At 39.3% G+C, this 16,420-nt stretch overlaps 1 protein-coding gene across 1 annotated transcript in view; it reads left to right on the plus strand.

The window, feature by feature from the left end:
- The window catches only part of snd1 (staphylococcal nuclease and tudor domain containing 1), a 275,137-nt gene that overhangs the window by 160,240 nt on the left and 98,477 nt on the right, over positions 1-16,420 (plus strand). The window contains exon 17 of the mRNA XM_061714247.1: positions 10,493-10,681. Within this exon, the coding sequence (XP_061570231.1) occupies positions 10,493-10,681 (189 nt within the window). The remainder of the gene's footprint in view (positions 1-10,492; positions 10,682-16,420) is intronic.

The following is a 16,420-nucleotide window of genomic DNA, read 5'->3' on the forward strand; positions in this document are numbered from 1 at the left end:
GATTTAGGCTTCAGAACGTCACATTATGCAACAGAAACGTCACCAACATCATGTGTACAATTTGTTTGGCCACCGTCAATATTTTCTTGTATTTTACCTGTTTTAAATTCTAAAGTCACACTTAAAAGTAACTCCACTTCTCTGTCACTCCAAACGAAAGACTCTCGTTCCGTCTTGGAAGAAACTGGCAGTCCAGGCTGATTTATGGTTCCGCGTTACACCAACGAAGAGCCTACGGCGTAGGGTACGCGGTGACGCGCACCCTACGTAGACTACGCCGTCGATTTAACGCGGAACTATATTATTCAGGCTTCACACGTGTCATTTGTTGATGTTTTTTTCCAGGACTCTGATTGGCTAGCATGACTTTATCTTCTCGTTACACTGCCCCCTGTAGGTTTGGCTGCTCATAGCACCTTAACAGCTTATTTATGCGGGTTCGTGTAAACGAAGAGATTTTGAAAACGATCTCGTGTAAATGATGGAATTTTTCAAAACGTAGAGGGGGAAATATCCGTTTATGTAAATACCCACCTATGTGTAAACGGGGCCTTAGTTTAATTCAGAATGGCCATTTTCATTCGGAATTAGGTGTTTACATGGTAATTTTTACTAATTTTAAATCTGATAAAATTTTTATTCTGAATTAAACAGGAATTAAACTTCCCATGTAAACTCAATGGCCACGGTTACATGTTTTTTTAATTCGGAATCAATTATTCCGAATTAAACTATTTTCCTTTGAGTTTACATGGAAATAGTAATTCCGAATTGAGGTTTACATGGAAAACACATTTGATCGGCTTTATCCAATTCCGCTTAAGGTCTGGGGGTTGGGAAGATTGATCGTTTACATGGTAATCTTTCAATCAGATTTAATTTTAATTCTGAATTAAAGAGTATGTATGTAAACGCACTGATAGAGAATAAATGAAGACGTTCCCAAACATGCACACCTGCCCGTTTGTTTTCCCAGCATGCACTGCTTGCATCTGCAAGATTCCCTCTCTCTCTCTCTTCTTACGTCAGTCACTCTTTACTCGCACGCCCCAGCAACCTCGGCTACACCACAAACCAACGCTACATTTGCTGCAGTCCACACCGTTGCATTTTTTATAACCCAAACTGGTAATTCTACCCTCGCAGACTCAAATCTCTGCGGTGATGATCATGATCTCAGTAATTGGAGCATGCACTAAAACTCCGATGTAAATTACGGCGGAGCTGCTTGGCAGAGAAGATCGTAAGCTCTGACTGACAGATTAATCTCTTATGAACCTTGCATAATGTATATAACCTGCTCTATTTTCCTGATGAGACGGTGCCTACAGCCTAATGTATGCGCCAATCAATACTGGAGTTAAGCTGCTCGTGTGCCAGGCTGGAACCTCCGGGGCTTTAGTGGCTCAGGACCATAAACGCCCAAAATGTTCCTGAAACCTTGATTTAGATTAGATTAGTACTGATGTACTAGTACTGATGTACTAGTACCAAGTGTATTGGTCCTCACGTACTAGTACTGATGTGTTAGTACTCATGTACTAGTACTGATGCGTCAGTACAGATTGTATTAGTACTTGTCTACTAGTACTGATGTACTACTACTTATGTATTAGTACTGATGTGTTAGTACAAATTGTATTGGTACTGGTCTACTCGTCCTGATGTGTACCTGTGTATTAATACTCATGTATTGGTACCGAGTGTACTAGTAATAATGTATTAGTACAGATTGTATATGTACTGATGTGTTAGTACAGATTGTATTAGTACTGGTGTACTAGTACCAGTGGTGTAAAGTAACAAAGTACAAGTACTTTGTTACTGTACTTAAGTAAGATTTTTGAGAATTTGTACTTTTATTGATACTTTCATTTTTCTGTACTTTCACTTTTACTTCGTTACATTTTCACGGAAAAAATCGTACTTTTAATCCGCTATATTTAAAATTGGACATATCGTTACTCGCTACAAATTAAAGTCTTACATTAAATGAAAATGTAAGCTATTGCCGACTACACCGACGCAGAGCTTTGGCGTACTTTGTACTTTGTACTTTTTACTTTTGTACTTAAGTACATTTTACACCATGTACTTTTGGTACTTTATTATATTTAATTTGAGGTACTTTTATACTTTTACTTAAGTAATGTTCTTAATGGGTACAGAAAATCTGTACTTTTACTTAAGTACAATACTTCTGTACTTTTTCCACCTCTGACTAGTACTGATGTACTACTACTGATGTATATGTTCTGATGTGTTAGTACAGATTGTACTAGTACTCATGTACTAGTACATTTCTCGTACTTTTCTCTAGTACGTTTGTTAGTACAAATTGTATTGGTACTGGTCTACTCGTACTGATGTATTAGTACAGAGGGTACTAGTACTAATGTATTAGTACAGATTGTACTAGTACTCATGTTCTAGTACGTTTCTCGTACTTTTCTCTAGTACGTTTGTTAGTACAAATTGTATTGGTACTGGTCTACTACTGATGTACTAGTACTCGTGTATTAGTACATAGTGTACTAGTACTAATATATTAGTACAGAGTGTACTAGTACTAATACATTAGTACATAGTGTACTAGTACTAATGTATTAGTACAGAGTGTACTAGTACTAATACATTAGTACATAGTGTACAAGTACTAATGTATTAGTACAGAGTGTACTAGTACTAATACATTAGTACAGTGTACTAGTACTAATGTATTAGTACAGTGTACTAATACATTAGTACAGAGTGTACTAGTACTAATGTATTAGTACAGTGTACTAATACATTAGTACAGAGTGTACTAGTACTAATGTATTAGTACAGTGTACTAATACATTAGTACAGAGTGTACTAGTACTAATGTATTAGTACAGTGTACTAGTACTGGTGTACTAGTACGTTTCTCTTACTTTTCTCTAGTACATTTGTTAGTACAAATTGTATTGGTACTGGTCTACTCGTACTGATGTATCAATACTAATGTATTAGTACAGAGTGTACTAGTACTCGTGTATTAGTACATAGTGTACTAGTACTAATATATTAGTACAGAGTGTACTAGTAGTGAAGTATTAGTACATAGTGTATTAGTACTAATGTATTAGTACAGAGTGTACTAGTACTAATGTATTAGTACAGAGTGTACTAGTACTAATGTATTAGTACAGAGTGTACTAGTACTCATGTACTAGTACGTTTCTCGTTCTTTTCTCTAGTACATTTGTTAGTACAAATTGTATTGGTACTGGTCTACTCGTACTGATGTATTAGTACAGAGTGTATTAGTACTAATGTATTAGTACATAGTGTACTAGTACTAATGTATTGGTACAGAGTGTACTAGTACTAATGTAATAGTACAGTGTAGTAGTACTAATGTATTAGTACAGAGTGTACTAGTAGTAATGTATTAGTAGAGATTGTATTAGTACTGTTGTACGAGTACTGATGTACTAGTACTGAGTGTATTGGTCCTCACGTACAAGTACTGATGTGTGAGTACAGATTGTATTAATACTGGTGTACTAGTACTAATGTATTAGTACAGATTGTATATGTAATGATGTGTGAGTACAGATTGTATTAGTACTGGTGTACTAGTACTGATGTACTAGTAAGTTTCTTGTACTTTTCTCTAGTACGTTTGTTAGTACAAATTGTATTGGTACTGGTCTACTCGTACTGATGTGTTAGTACTAATGTATTAGTACAGATTGTATTAGTACTGTTGTACGAGTACTGATGTACTAGTACCGAGTGTATTGGTCCTCACGTACTAGTACTGATGTTAGTACAGATTGTACATGTACTGATGTGTTGGTACAGATTGTATTAGTACTGGTGTACTGGTACTTTCTTCTCCAGCGTGTATGGAGAGTTGGTTTTATGTGTCCGAGGTGATAAAAGCCACTTTTCTTCTTCTTCTTTGCCTCCAGTAGAAATGTCACCTCATGAAGTCTCGTTTCCAACAACTAAGTGATTTAATCTACTGCACTTTTAAAACTCGCCCTTGAGCCGGGTTTGGGTCCAGCGTTTACCAGACGCTCGTGTTTTGTGAAAAAGCTGAACATGTGTATCCGTTAGCAACGCACACGTGCAGAGCTTTTACGTGCTACATTTTGCCTCTTCTCTTCGCCGTCCGCCGTGTTGACACAATCCCAGCATTTATGAGATTACCAGAGCCCATTTGTGCTCCGGCGGGAGCCATCTTGGCTCGGCGGCGGCCTCCGCTGGGAGCCATCTGGGCTCCGCTCAGAGCAGCTTCTTCCCCACCTCCCCTTTCCACTCGCCGTCGAGAGCAGAACGCTTTTCTTTAGAGGGAAAAACGACTCCAATTCCACGTGAAACTTTCAAATTAAGGGTCTGACTCCAGTCGCCGAGGAAACGGCTGACGGGTTTTGGATTTCAGCGACTCGTGAAGGAGTTTAGCTTAAATTTATTACCGTTTGGGAACATTTACAACACAAAAAGACCAAATTATGCTTTTTTTGGGGGGAAGTGAATCACTGTGCTTCCTAGGAATTAGGGCTGGGCGATATATCGAGATTTTAATATATATCGATATATTTTCAAACACGATATGGTACGAGACAATATCGTTTATATCGATTTAAAAAAATCGATATCGATTTTTTTTTTTTTTTTTACATTTTTTTTTTTTATGATTTTGATATAGCTTATTTTGTGACAAATTGACTTGAATGTTTTATTTGAGATTTGCACAAATGTTTTATTATTTGCACAACTGTCAACCTTAGTGGAAAAGTCTGCCTGTTACTGTCTACATTGTATAAATTAATTGCACAGTGTATTTTAATTTAATTGTTATGCAGGAAAGGGATATTTGTTTTATTTTATTCAAGAAGCATTTTTATTCTATATATGCAGGCAGTTTATTTTTATTTCATTTGTTTTATACATGTTGATATTGTGCAGACCTCTGTTAATAAAGGAACCTGTGTGACATTTGGCACGAGGCTTTGTATTAAAACTGACTGTTTTTTTAAGGGTTTGCCTCAGAAAAAAATGAAGCTAACAGAGATGCTATGCTATAATGCTTTGGGGGAAACCCCAATTAAGGCACAGAAAAAATATCGAGATATATATCGAGTATCGCCATTTAGCTAGAAAATATCGAGATATGACTTTTGGTCCATATCGCCCAGCCCTACTAGGAATAATTAAATCTAATAGTGAAGCTGAAATTGAGCAGCGAGTAATGGCTGTGGCCGTTTATTTAAAGGTAAGTAAGATGTCTGTGTCCGGCTGTGGATGTTGGACTTCACTACGCTCATTATTCTGCTGCAGAAAATTACACCTTTTGTTGTTCCTTTAGTTATTCTTTTTTTTAATTTCTCGTTTGACCTGAACGCCGGCCTCTTGAGTTTCTCTTCTATTTCCTAGTTGTTTATCAAAGGTGGCGTAGGAGGTCGTTTTATGAGGCATTTTGTTTTGCCGTGTTACATAAATTTCTCTTCTGATACTAAAACAATTAAATACAATCCTCTTGAAGCAAAAAAAATAATCTGGAGACGAGAGAATTTAAGAAAAAAGGACTATCCTGTAGAGTGACCCTCGCTTGGGTCTGAAGACGACTATCCCGTCCTCCACCTCGTCCTTCACCTGGCGCTTTCAGAGGCAGCTGGTCTTCACAGATGCACCGATCAGCACAGCCAGGTTGTCTCTTTCTCTCTGTTTCTCTCTCTTTCTCCCCCTCCAACTCTCTCTCTCTCGGTGTGCCGGACGTTCAGCTCCATCGTTGGCAGCAGATATCTGCAGCGTGAAAAGCGTATGCTACTAAAGCGATGTCGCATGCCGTCCCCGGGAGAAAACGCTGCTCTTTTTCTCTCTCTCTCTCTCTCTGCTGGTGAATTATTCACGTGTAGCTTCGCGGTCGCGGGGACAGGGACTCGGAACGACCTTGTCATCCCGGATCTGAAGGTCGGCGGCTGATGGAAGCTCTTTGACTCGTCCATCAGGTCGTTTTCATTTGCTTCAATCAATCAAAGTTTATTTATGTAGCACTATTGTACAATAAAATGCAGCACAAAGTGCTCTACGATAAAAATCAATCCCAACCCCCCCACAGCAACACAGATCCTATCAATGATGAAACGCCATCAAAGATTAAAATAAATACTAACATGGAAACATTGCTGGGAAGCGGCTGCTCCTACAGCCGGGGGCCGGGCCACTGAGGAAACACTGGAGTTAAAAAGTAAAAACTATGAAAAACATCCAGATAAAAAATAAACAAATGGATAAAAAAGATAATATATGACAACAGAAATAGTCAAGTCAACTTTTATTGTCAATTCTGACACAAATTGTCATCCTCAAAGGCCTTATAGTGCACAACCTAAACATAAAAAAGACACTGTGCAAATTCTAAAGAATAAAGATATAAATATAAAGAAGAAAAAAAAACAATTTTTAAAAGAAAAATGTTCTGTATGTACAGTATAAGACAGGAATGGATGAATATCTACTTATATACACACACAATATGACTGGTTTGTTGATGAGTTAGATCTGAGTTGGGTGCAGCAGCATGGTGAGGGGAGACGGATAAGTATATAAATAAGACATCTGCAATAAATAACGGTAAAATGTGTCAAACAGAAGCAGAACATCTTATCCTTGCCTTAGAATAACCTTCATCCGTCCTTGTTTGTTGTCGAGCTGACCGGAGTCATGCCAACAGCGCAGATGAGCTTGTTCCATCACAACTCTGAGTTTTAGTCGATGTTCCTTTTGTTTCATCTCTACCTGCTTGTGTCACCTGCTAAAGCTGCACCCACTAATCTGTGAGCGTATTTAGTTCTATTTAACAGCTTTTTCAAAAACCTTTAACCGTTCCTTGTTCATGTAACAGCCTCTAGTCAAGTTTTTACCTTGATTGGGAGTAATTCTCATTTACCCCTTTTACACCAAACCGATTCTAGAGCTGGTGCTGGTTCACAACTTGCAAACCAGCTAGGGCTGGGCGATATGGACCAAAAGTCATATCTCGATATTTTCTATCTGAATGGCGATACTCGATATATATCTTGATATTTTTTCTGTGCCTTAATTGGGGTTTCCCCCCAAAGCATTATAGCATAGCATCTCTGTTAGCTTCCTTTTTTTCTGAGGCAAACCCTTAAAAAAACCTTCAGTTTTAATACAAAGCCTCGTGCCAAATGTCACACAGGTACCTTTATTAACAGAGGTCTGCACAATATCAAAATGTATAAAACAAATGAAATAAAAATAAACTGCCTGCATATATAGAATAAAAATGCTTCTTGAATAAAATAAAACAAATATCCCTTTCCTCCATAACAATTAAATTAAAATACACTGTGCAATTAATACAATGTAGACAGTAACAGGCAGACTTTTCCACTGAGGTTGACAGTTGTGCAAATAAAACATTTGTGCAAATCTCAAATAAAACATTCTAGTCAATTTGTCACAAAATAAGCTATATCAAAATCATAATTATTATTTTTTTTTTATCGATATAAACGATATTACCATATCGCTTTTGAAAATATATTGATATATATTAAAATCTCGATATATTGCCCAGCCCTAAAGGGGAGCCGCGTCATTACGTCGCTGCAAACATCAGTTACGTTGCTGCGTTTGCGTGAAAGTTGCAGCAACAACAAGGTATTTGCTCTAATAGGACTTGGACCACATCTCTAAGGCTTTCAGGCCTGTGGCCCGTTTATTTTGTTCTGATTCAGAGTTAAATCGATACAGTTGTTTCGTTTTTCGTTTGTGGCGTTTGTGTTCACAAGGCAACCGTCTGTAGCGGTTCAAAGCTGTTAACAAATGCCATGTGCGAACCAACTGTTCTCATCGGTCAGAAATTAACGCCGAAGGAGTTTCCTCTTCCGTACCCAGGGGAAAACAACTACTATGGAGCATTGTAAGCGAGTGTGGCTAGTTTGTTTCTGTGTGTTTGGTTGCTGTGTGGATTATGTTCTCACTGCAAACGAACCGCTCCTGGTCTGGAATGGAAGCGAGCCGAGACCAGCTCTCCTAGGAGACCTCGGCTCGATTGTTTGGTCCCACATCCGAGCACGATTGCTGTGTTCACATATACCAAACGAACCGATCTTTAGGGGGAAACGCTCCCTGTTTTGGAACAACTGCCCCAAACGGGACAGGTGTGAAAGCAAAAGACAGGTTGTCTCCTCCTCAGACCCATAATGCTTTGCTGCATCCAGATTAATTCTTATTTGAAAATGTCTCCGTCTCCCAGTCTTGCTATTGCCGTTGGTCTTAATAGTTCTTTGTCAGTGGAAACAGAAAGCCTGGTTCCAAACTCAAGAACCAGCCCTGGAACCGGTTTGGTGGAAAAGTGGCTAACTGTTCTGGTGTGAAGTGTTGCTCTTGCAGAGTTACCGGCAGCTCGTGAGAGTGGAGTTGGTTTTTAGCCTCTCAAGCTTTTTCTCTAACATTCACCCACTTTCCCGTTTGACATTTCGATGCTCGGAGGGCCTCCGCTGCTCTTATAGCCCAGTTACGTAACCGCTCCTGCACTTCAAGACAAAGATGAAATGAGGTTAGTGTCTGAAAAGGAGAGAGAGGGAGTGTTCGGAGGGCAGATCACACAAATACAGATGAGACTCCAGCCAACCGGGACTGTTTTTATGCTCTGAACCTGAGTGGACACTTCAGCATCCTTCCCAAAAGCTGGAGTCACTAGGATTCATGCATCGCTTTGTTTTTGGGTTTGTTTTGGCTGAAATTCGCCGGGGTCCGCGCTTCGCGTAGGCCGCCGTTTCTGCACCGCATAAGAGAAGACACGAAGCCTCCAGTAATGAAAGCTTCCCACTTCAGCTGACGACCGGGAAGAGCGGTTTACAAACTTAATTCTCCTCATATTTCCCCGGTGACCTAAGCGGGCCTAAGCAGTCCAAAGTCTTAATCACTCGCCTCCTCTCTATCTCCGCTGCGCACCTGAGCCTCTCACTTTCTCGCTGACTTCGGGGTTTTGAGCAGCAAAGACGTTTCGTCCCCGATCGTCCATCACCTCCCAAACAAAACCGTAATGAGGAGATTAGCCTGAATCGGCAGGATGTGGTCGTAGTCCGTCCCGGGCAGCGAGGCCGGCTCTTTATCTGAGGAGGGGGCTGGTCGTGGACTGGCTGAGGGACGAGCATCAGGAAAATGAAATTAACTTCCTTAAAAAGTCTTAAATTCCATTTTTGCTAAAATAAGGCCTTTTAAATGCCTTAATTTGTCTTAAATCTCAATCCAAGGGTCTTAATTTTAGAGGGAATGCATCCGGTCATCATTAATCCAAGGGTCTTAATTTTAGAGGGAATGCATCCGGTCATCATTTTATTTTTTCAGCCCAATTGGGCTGAAAAATAAATATTTGGGCTGCTTTTCCTGGTTTTTACTAAATATTTAGGAGAAATTATTAACAAAGAAGTTTCCATTATGGCAGAGAAAAGTAGAAACGTACACAATAAACTCACTGATATTTGATTTGCTTTAATCTACTCAATTTAATTATAATCTTTGTTTGGAACCTGAACTTTTTTTGGGCTATTTAGTGGTGTTGTGAAGCTTGAAATGTATTACATATTTGATAATTTTAGAGGGAATGTTTCCAGTCATCATTAAAAAGTTTATATCATCGTTTTGAGGAGAATCTCCTGCGGAGGTTCTAAATATGTGTTGCCAGGTTGGGCAAGTTTCAGCCCAATTGGGCTGAAAAATATATATTTGGGCTGCTTTTCCTGTTTTTTTTTTTTTTTTTTACTAAATATTTAAGAGAAATTATTAATAAAGTAGAAACTTACACAATAAACTCACTGATATTTGCTTTAATCTACACAATTTAATTGTAGTCTTTGTTTGGAGCCTGAACTTTTTTTGGGCTATTTAGTGGTGTTGTGAAGCTTGAAATGTATTATGCATTTAATAATTGACTTTTTTAACATAAAGAAAGTATGATTTTAGGCTGGTTTTTCAGTATTTGCAACACAGATTTAGAAACTCCCCTGGAGATTCTCCTCAAAACGATTAAATAAACTTTTTAATGACATTCCCTCTAAAATTAAGATCCTTTGATTGAGATTTAAGACAAATTAAGACATTTATAGGCCTTATTTGAGCAAAAATGAAATTTTAAACTTTTTAAGGACCACCCTGTGTTTTACATTGCATTTGGGCTGAAACCTGCCAGATCTGGCAACCTCGACCTCAGCGCTGGATTTCCTAGTGACTCGTCTTTTTGGTCTTAAATTTTGTTTGAAAATGGTATTAAAAAAAGTCTAACTCAGTCAAATCTGCAGCAGCCTGCAGCAGATGTGAGCGGCCATGTTGGAGAAAGCAGCCGGTGCTTAATTGCAAATGTCAAGGACTGGAGTTAATCTGAAGTGGGCATGGCTGTGTGGTGGGGGACGAGTGTAAATGCCAGGCTGACCCGGGCCGATGATACCGTGATAACTGACCCCCCCCTCCTCTCTTCTGTGCCCAGGTGGAGGTGGAGGTGGAGAACATGGACAAGGCCGGGAACTTCATCGGCTGGCTGCACATCGAGGGCCTGAACCTGTCGGTGGCGCTGGTGGAGAACGCTCTGTCCAAGGTCCACTTCACGGCCGAGCGCAGCTCCTACTACAAGACGCTGGTGTCGGCCGAGGAGCCGTGCCGGCAGCGCAAGGAGAAGGTGGGTGTCGCCGTAAACACAGACGCCACCCCCCCTGGTGACTAACGGCTAGCATGAAGCCGTCACACCGGGACATCCCTCACTTTAACTACTCGCTAAATCTCCTGCAGAGACGCCGGATAACATCTAGTTTAGTGTTTCAGTATCTGAGAGCTGAAGATACAACCTGCATCGTCACGGTTCCTTCCTCCTGGTCGTCCTCTTCTTCCTCTTCCTTCTTCTCCTACTCCCCCCCTTCTTCTTCTCCTTGTACTTCTACTTCTTCTACATTCATTTCTATTTCTTCTACTTCTTCTACAGGTTCTTTTTCTACTACTTCTTCTTCTACTACTTTTACTTCTACTACTTCTACTTCTCCTCCTACTTCTTCTAATTCTACCTCTTCTTTACTTCTACGTCCTTCTTCTACTTCTCCTTGTACTTCTACTTCTTCTACTTCCATTTCTATTTATTCTCCTTCTACTTCTTCTACATGTTCTACTTCTTCTTCTTTACTTCCACTACTTTTACTTCTACTCCTTCTACTTATAATACTTCTACTACTTCTACTTCTTCTCCTTGTACTTCTACTTCTCCTTCTAATTCTACTTCTTCTTTACTTCTACTACTTATACTTATACTTCTACTACTACTGCTAATTATACTTCTTCTACTCCTTCTACTTCTTCTTTACTTCTACTTCTTCTACTCATTCTACTTATAATACTTCTACTACTTCTACTTCTCATTGTACTTCTCCTTCTTCTAATTCTACCTCTTCTTTACTTCTACTTCCTTCTTCTACTTCTCCTTGTACTTCTACTTCTTCTACTTCCATTTCTTTTTCTTCTCCTTCTACTTTTACAGGTTCTTCTTCTTTACTTCTACTACTTTTACTTCTACTATTTCTACTTATAATACTTCTACTACTTCTACTTCTTCTCCTTGTACTTCTACTTCTCCTTCTACTTCTTCTAATTCTACTTCTTCTTTACTTCTACTTCCTTCTTCTACTTCTTCTTTACTACTTTTTCTACTTCTACTACTACTTCTACTTCTACTACTACTTCTACTTCTAGTTCTACTACTTCTACTTCTAGTTCTACTACTTCTACTTCTACTTCTACTACTTCTACTTCTACTTCTAGTTCTACTACTTCTACTTCTAGTTCTACTACTTCTACTTCTAGTTCTACTACTTCTACTTCTACTTCTACTACTTCTACTTCTACTTCTAGTTCTACTACTTCTAGTTCTACTACTTCTACTTCTACTTCTACTACTTCTACTTCTAGTTCTACTACTTCTACTTCTAGTTCTACTACTTCTACTTCTAGTTCTACTACTTCTACTTCTAGTTCTACTACTTCTACTTCTAGTTCTACTACTTCTAGTTCTACTACTTCTACTTCTACTTCTACTTCTTCTACTTCTAGTTCTACTACTTCTACTTCTAGTTCTACTACTTCTACTTCTACTTCTACTACTTCTACTTCTAGTTCTACTACTTCTACTTCTAGTTCTACTACTTCTAGTTCTACTACTTCTACTACTTCTACTTATACTTCTACTACTTCTACTTCTAATTCTACTACTACTTCTACTATTTCTTCTACTACTACTTCTTATTTACTTCTACTTCTACTTCTTCTAATTCTACTTCTTCTTTACTTCTTATTCTTCTTTACTACTTTTTATACTTCTACTACTTCTATTTCTTCTACTTCTAGTTCTACTATTTCTTCTACTACTACTTAAACTACTTATACTTATACTTCTTATTTACTTATACTTCTACTACTTCTTCTACTCCTTCTACTACTTCTTATACTACTACTTCTACTTCTTCTTTACTTCTACTACTACTGCTACTTCTTATACTTCTTTACTTCTACTTCTTCTACTACTACTACTACTTCTACTTCTTCTACTTCTTCTTCTTCTACTACTCTAAATCCGGTCCCGGTTCCCAGCGGTCAGTAAAGGTGGGTGTCCCTCCCTCGTGGGTGGAGCTGATGTGGTTCCGTCCCCCGGCAGCCTGCGCCTCCCCCCGTGAAGCTGACGTCCCCCCCACACCCCCGCCTCCATCAGAGATTCATTAACAGAGATGAAGAACTTGACGGGAGTGAAGCCCCACAACTCAAATAAAAAGCTCTTTGTCCTAATAAAGACGGGCTGCTCGGCAGGGACGGCGGCAGGTCGTTGTTTTGGGGACATAAATCACATTTAAAGGCATTAACATACAGTCGGGACTGCGGGTCGTTAAAACGCTGCGGTACTGTACCGCCGCCGCGTCCAGCGCTGCAAATGGACACATTTCCTGTTATCATCGAGGCTGTCGCTCCTGGATGGGACTCGCGTGATGGATGGAGGCCGTTCCCACGGCGATCCCGCCTCGCATTTTCATTCTGGCTCGGCGAGTCACCCCTGGCAGATGCAGCGAGTGGCCGGCCAGCTGTCCCCGTCGTCCTCTTCCTCCCCATCCAACTTATTCTCTCTCTCTTCTACTTATTTGGGTCCTTGAGGACACACAAATGCCTCGTCCCGCCCGTGTAAATGTGATGTACCGCCGGATCTGCAGGGGCGGGGCTTCAGGGGGGGCTGGGGGGGCCCGGGCCGCAGGCACCACTTGGTTCAGATTAGGTATAAACAGTACTCAAGTTGTAAAAAAAAATCAGGGTGGATGGTGGATTTTATCATATGGGGACAGATAATTTGTGCTGATTACAAATAATATAATATATTACAAATAATAGTACTGACCAAAACAGCTGCAGAAATACTGCAGGAATGACATAGCAGCAGTTAAATGCAGCCTTCTGTAAGCTTTAAATATCCACTGGGCTTACATCAAATACATCAAAACACAACAATAAAAAACACTTTTCTGAACTTATCAATATGACTCTGTCCTTCACAGGATAAGAAAAATGGATCACTGCAAAAACTCAAAATCTTAACAGGAATAAGTGTCTTATTTCTTGTTAAAATGTCTAATTTTAGTAAAAAAATCTCATTTCACTTAAAACAAGACTCATCACTGGAAGAAACAACAATTTTCACCTGTTTCAAGTAGATTTTCACTTGAAATAAGTAGAAAAATCTACTAGTGGAACAAGATTTTTTTGCTTGTAATAAGAAGATAAATCTTGTTCCACTGGCAGATTTTTCTACTTATTTCAAGTGAAAATTTACTTGAAACAGGTGAAAATGGTCAAATAAGTTATTTTTCTGGTGTTATTTTTCTGGTGATGACTCTAAATGTTGAAATAGCAGTAAAGCCACATTCATTGATGAAATGACATAAGGGATGGAAAGGAGGGATGGCAGTTTTACAGGGGGGATGATTTTGACCGTTTTTATTTCAAGGGGGGATGCCATTACCCCTCATCCCCCCACAACTCGAGTACTGGGTATAAAGCATTGTATAATATGTTGTGCTGAGATTTTCACACAGTTAACATTAAAACAAAAATTGCAAGTGAATCTCCAAATGTATTTTGGGTAAAATCGTTGGTCATCAACAGCCGTCTATCAACGTCATCATCCATCACTTGTCAACAGAGCGCAGTAATCCTACAGCCTAAACATGAGCGGGAGTTATGAACACCAAAGTGGAGCGATAAAACGCAAAGAAAAAGAAAAAATGGAGCAAGAAAAAGCCAAATTGCCCAAGCTACAAGCATATTTTGTTGGCTCTAATCCTCCTCCTGTGGGAGATGAACATGACTAGCAGCGATTCATACCCGGGCAAGTTTGCGGAGCGCAAGACTGACCGAGTACCTTCAAGTAGTGGTGAGTAGGACACAATACTTCTACTACTCGTATGTGAATTTATGGGCCGCCGTGCCTATTTTACTCCACTACTGTCATTAGTTGAAGTGGATCAGACGGTGATTTCAGAGTGACTATCCGTGGTGCTGAACTCCTACAAATGCGTTAAATTTGTGTCTGAAATGTATTAGTTTTATTAGGCTGTTTTTGTGGTTTGTTGGACTATGTTGTTGTGCAAAGTTAATCCAACCTGTTACAGTACATTATATACTGGTTATGTCTCAGCCAATCAGAGGGCTGGTGGTTAGTATGTAGGGACCCGGATGTGTTGTCATTGGTTACTGTTAGACCTTGAAAAGGGATGAGCCTCCAAAAAGTGAAGTGGTCTGGACGAACGGGAGACGATGTTAGTGCTATTTAACTGGCTCCAGGCTGCAAAGGGCCCGGACATAAGCCCCGCCCCTGGCCATAAGCCCCGCCCCTGGCCATAAGCCCCGCCCTCGTCCCAGCTATGACATGTTCCACTACTGCGGAGCTGAGAGGAGGTTCTGTTCTCTCCGTCATGTCCGTAGTGTGTGTTTTCACGCTCTCAGCTATCGGCTCTCTCCTCCTTTTGTTACAATTACTCTCCATCTACCCCCCTCTCCTCCTCCTCCTTCAAACACTGAAAAAGAAAGAGTTGTATATCTGGCCGGTGCGCAGGTGAACCTTCGCCTTCAATAAGTAAAATCCATCTTGCAGGCCGCGAGAACACACAGACCCCGCCATGTCCAATCTCTGCCAGCAAGAGAACGCATCCCTGACACCCTGTTACAATTCAGCCTCACCCCCCGTCTGGAGCGCTGAAAGATATATATTTGGGCTGCTTTTCCTGGTTTCCATTTTGGCAGAGAAAAGTAGAAACGTACACAATTTACTCTGTTTTATTTGATTTAATCTACTCAATTTAATTTTAGTCTTTGTTTGGAGACTGAACTTTTTTGGGGGCTATTTAGTGGTGTTGTGATAATAATTTATTTAATAGACAGTTTTTCAGTTATAGCCCCTAAACTATGGAACGAGCTACCTCCCCACATTAAAATGGCCCCCACAGTAGACATTTTTAAATCTCGTCTTAAAACGTATTTTTATTCTTTGGCTTTTAATCCAGCGTGAGAGTTGTGTGTTCTCTGTCTTGTCTTTTATGTTTATGAATCACTGGTTGTTGTCTGTCTGGTGTGTTTTTATTTCGTGCTCTTATGTGCTCTTATCTATTTTACTCTGTTTTTAGTTTTTTACTATTTTATCATGTTTTATTTTACTCATTGTGCAGCACTTTGTTAACCTTGTTGTTTTTAAAATGTGCTATACAAATAAAGTGGATTGGATTGGATTTTAGTTTAGTTTAGTTTATTGGTCCTTACAATTTCCACAACACAAATAACCCAAAGTACAAGTGTAAATCGTCAGTGTAATACAAAAAATATATAATTTTTGGTGTAAGGACCAAAAGGTGTAGACTGAAGCCTAAGCTTATGACGCCTACCCTTTTTAAAAAAAAAAAAAAAAAAAAAAAAAAAAAAAAAAAAAAAAAAAAGTTAGCTTTTATAAACTAGTGCATTTAGGATTTAGTGAATGAAACAAAATACATAAATAAATCCATATGAGAGGTTGCCAGAGTTTAAACAAAATAACTGTACACAAACATACAGCATATTCCACATGTCATTACTAAATATCATTCCATACAGTATATATAAGCACATACATTTGAATTGTAGTAACGTGCTCCACATTTTAATTTCTGTATCTCAGCTGTTCCACAGATTAATCCTGTCACTGAGATCATCGTTGTTTAACGTTGGTTCTTGCCTTTGTTTTCCTGAATATAAATGTTCCCCTTGGTTCATATTGGCTAACTGCTTTGGAAGAGCTTCTGAATACTGTCAGGAAGTGTTTTATTGTTGATTTTTAACATAGAGAGTGTATGATTTGGGCTCGTTTTTC

This window comes from Cololabis saira, chromosome 23 (assembly GCF_033807715.1).
Source record: "Cololabis saira isolate AMF1-May2022 chromosome 23, fColSai1.1, whole genome shotgun sequence".
NCBI lineage: Eukaryota > Metazoa > Chordata > Actinopteri > Beloniformes > Belonidae > Cololabis > Cololabis saira.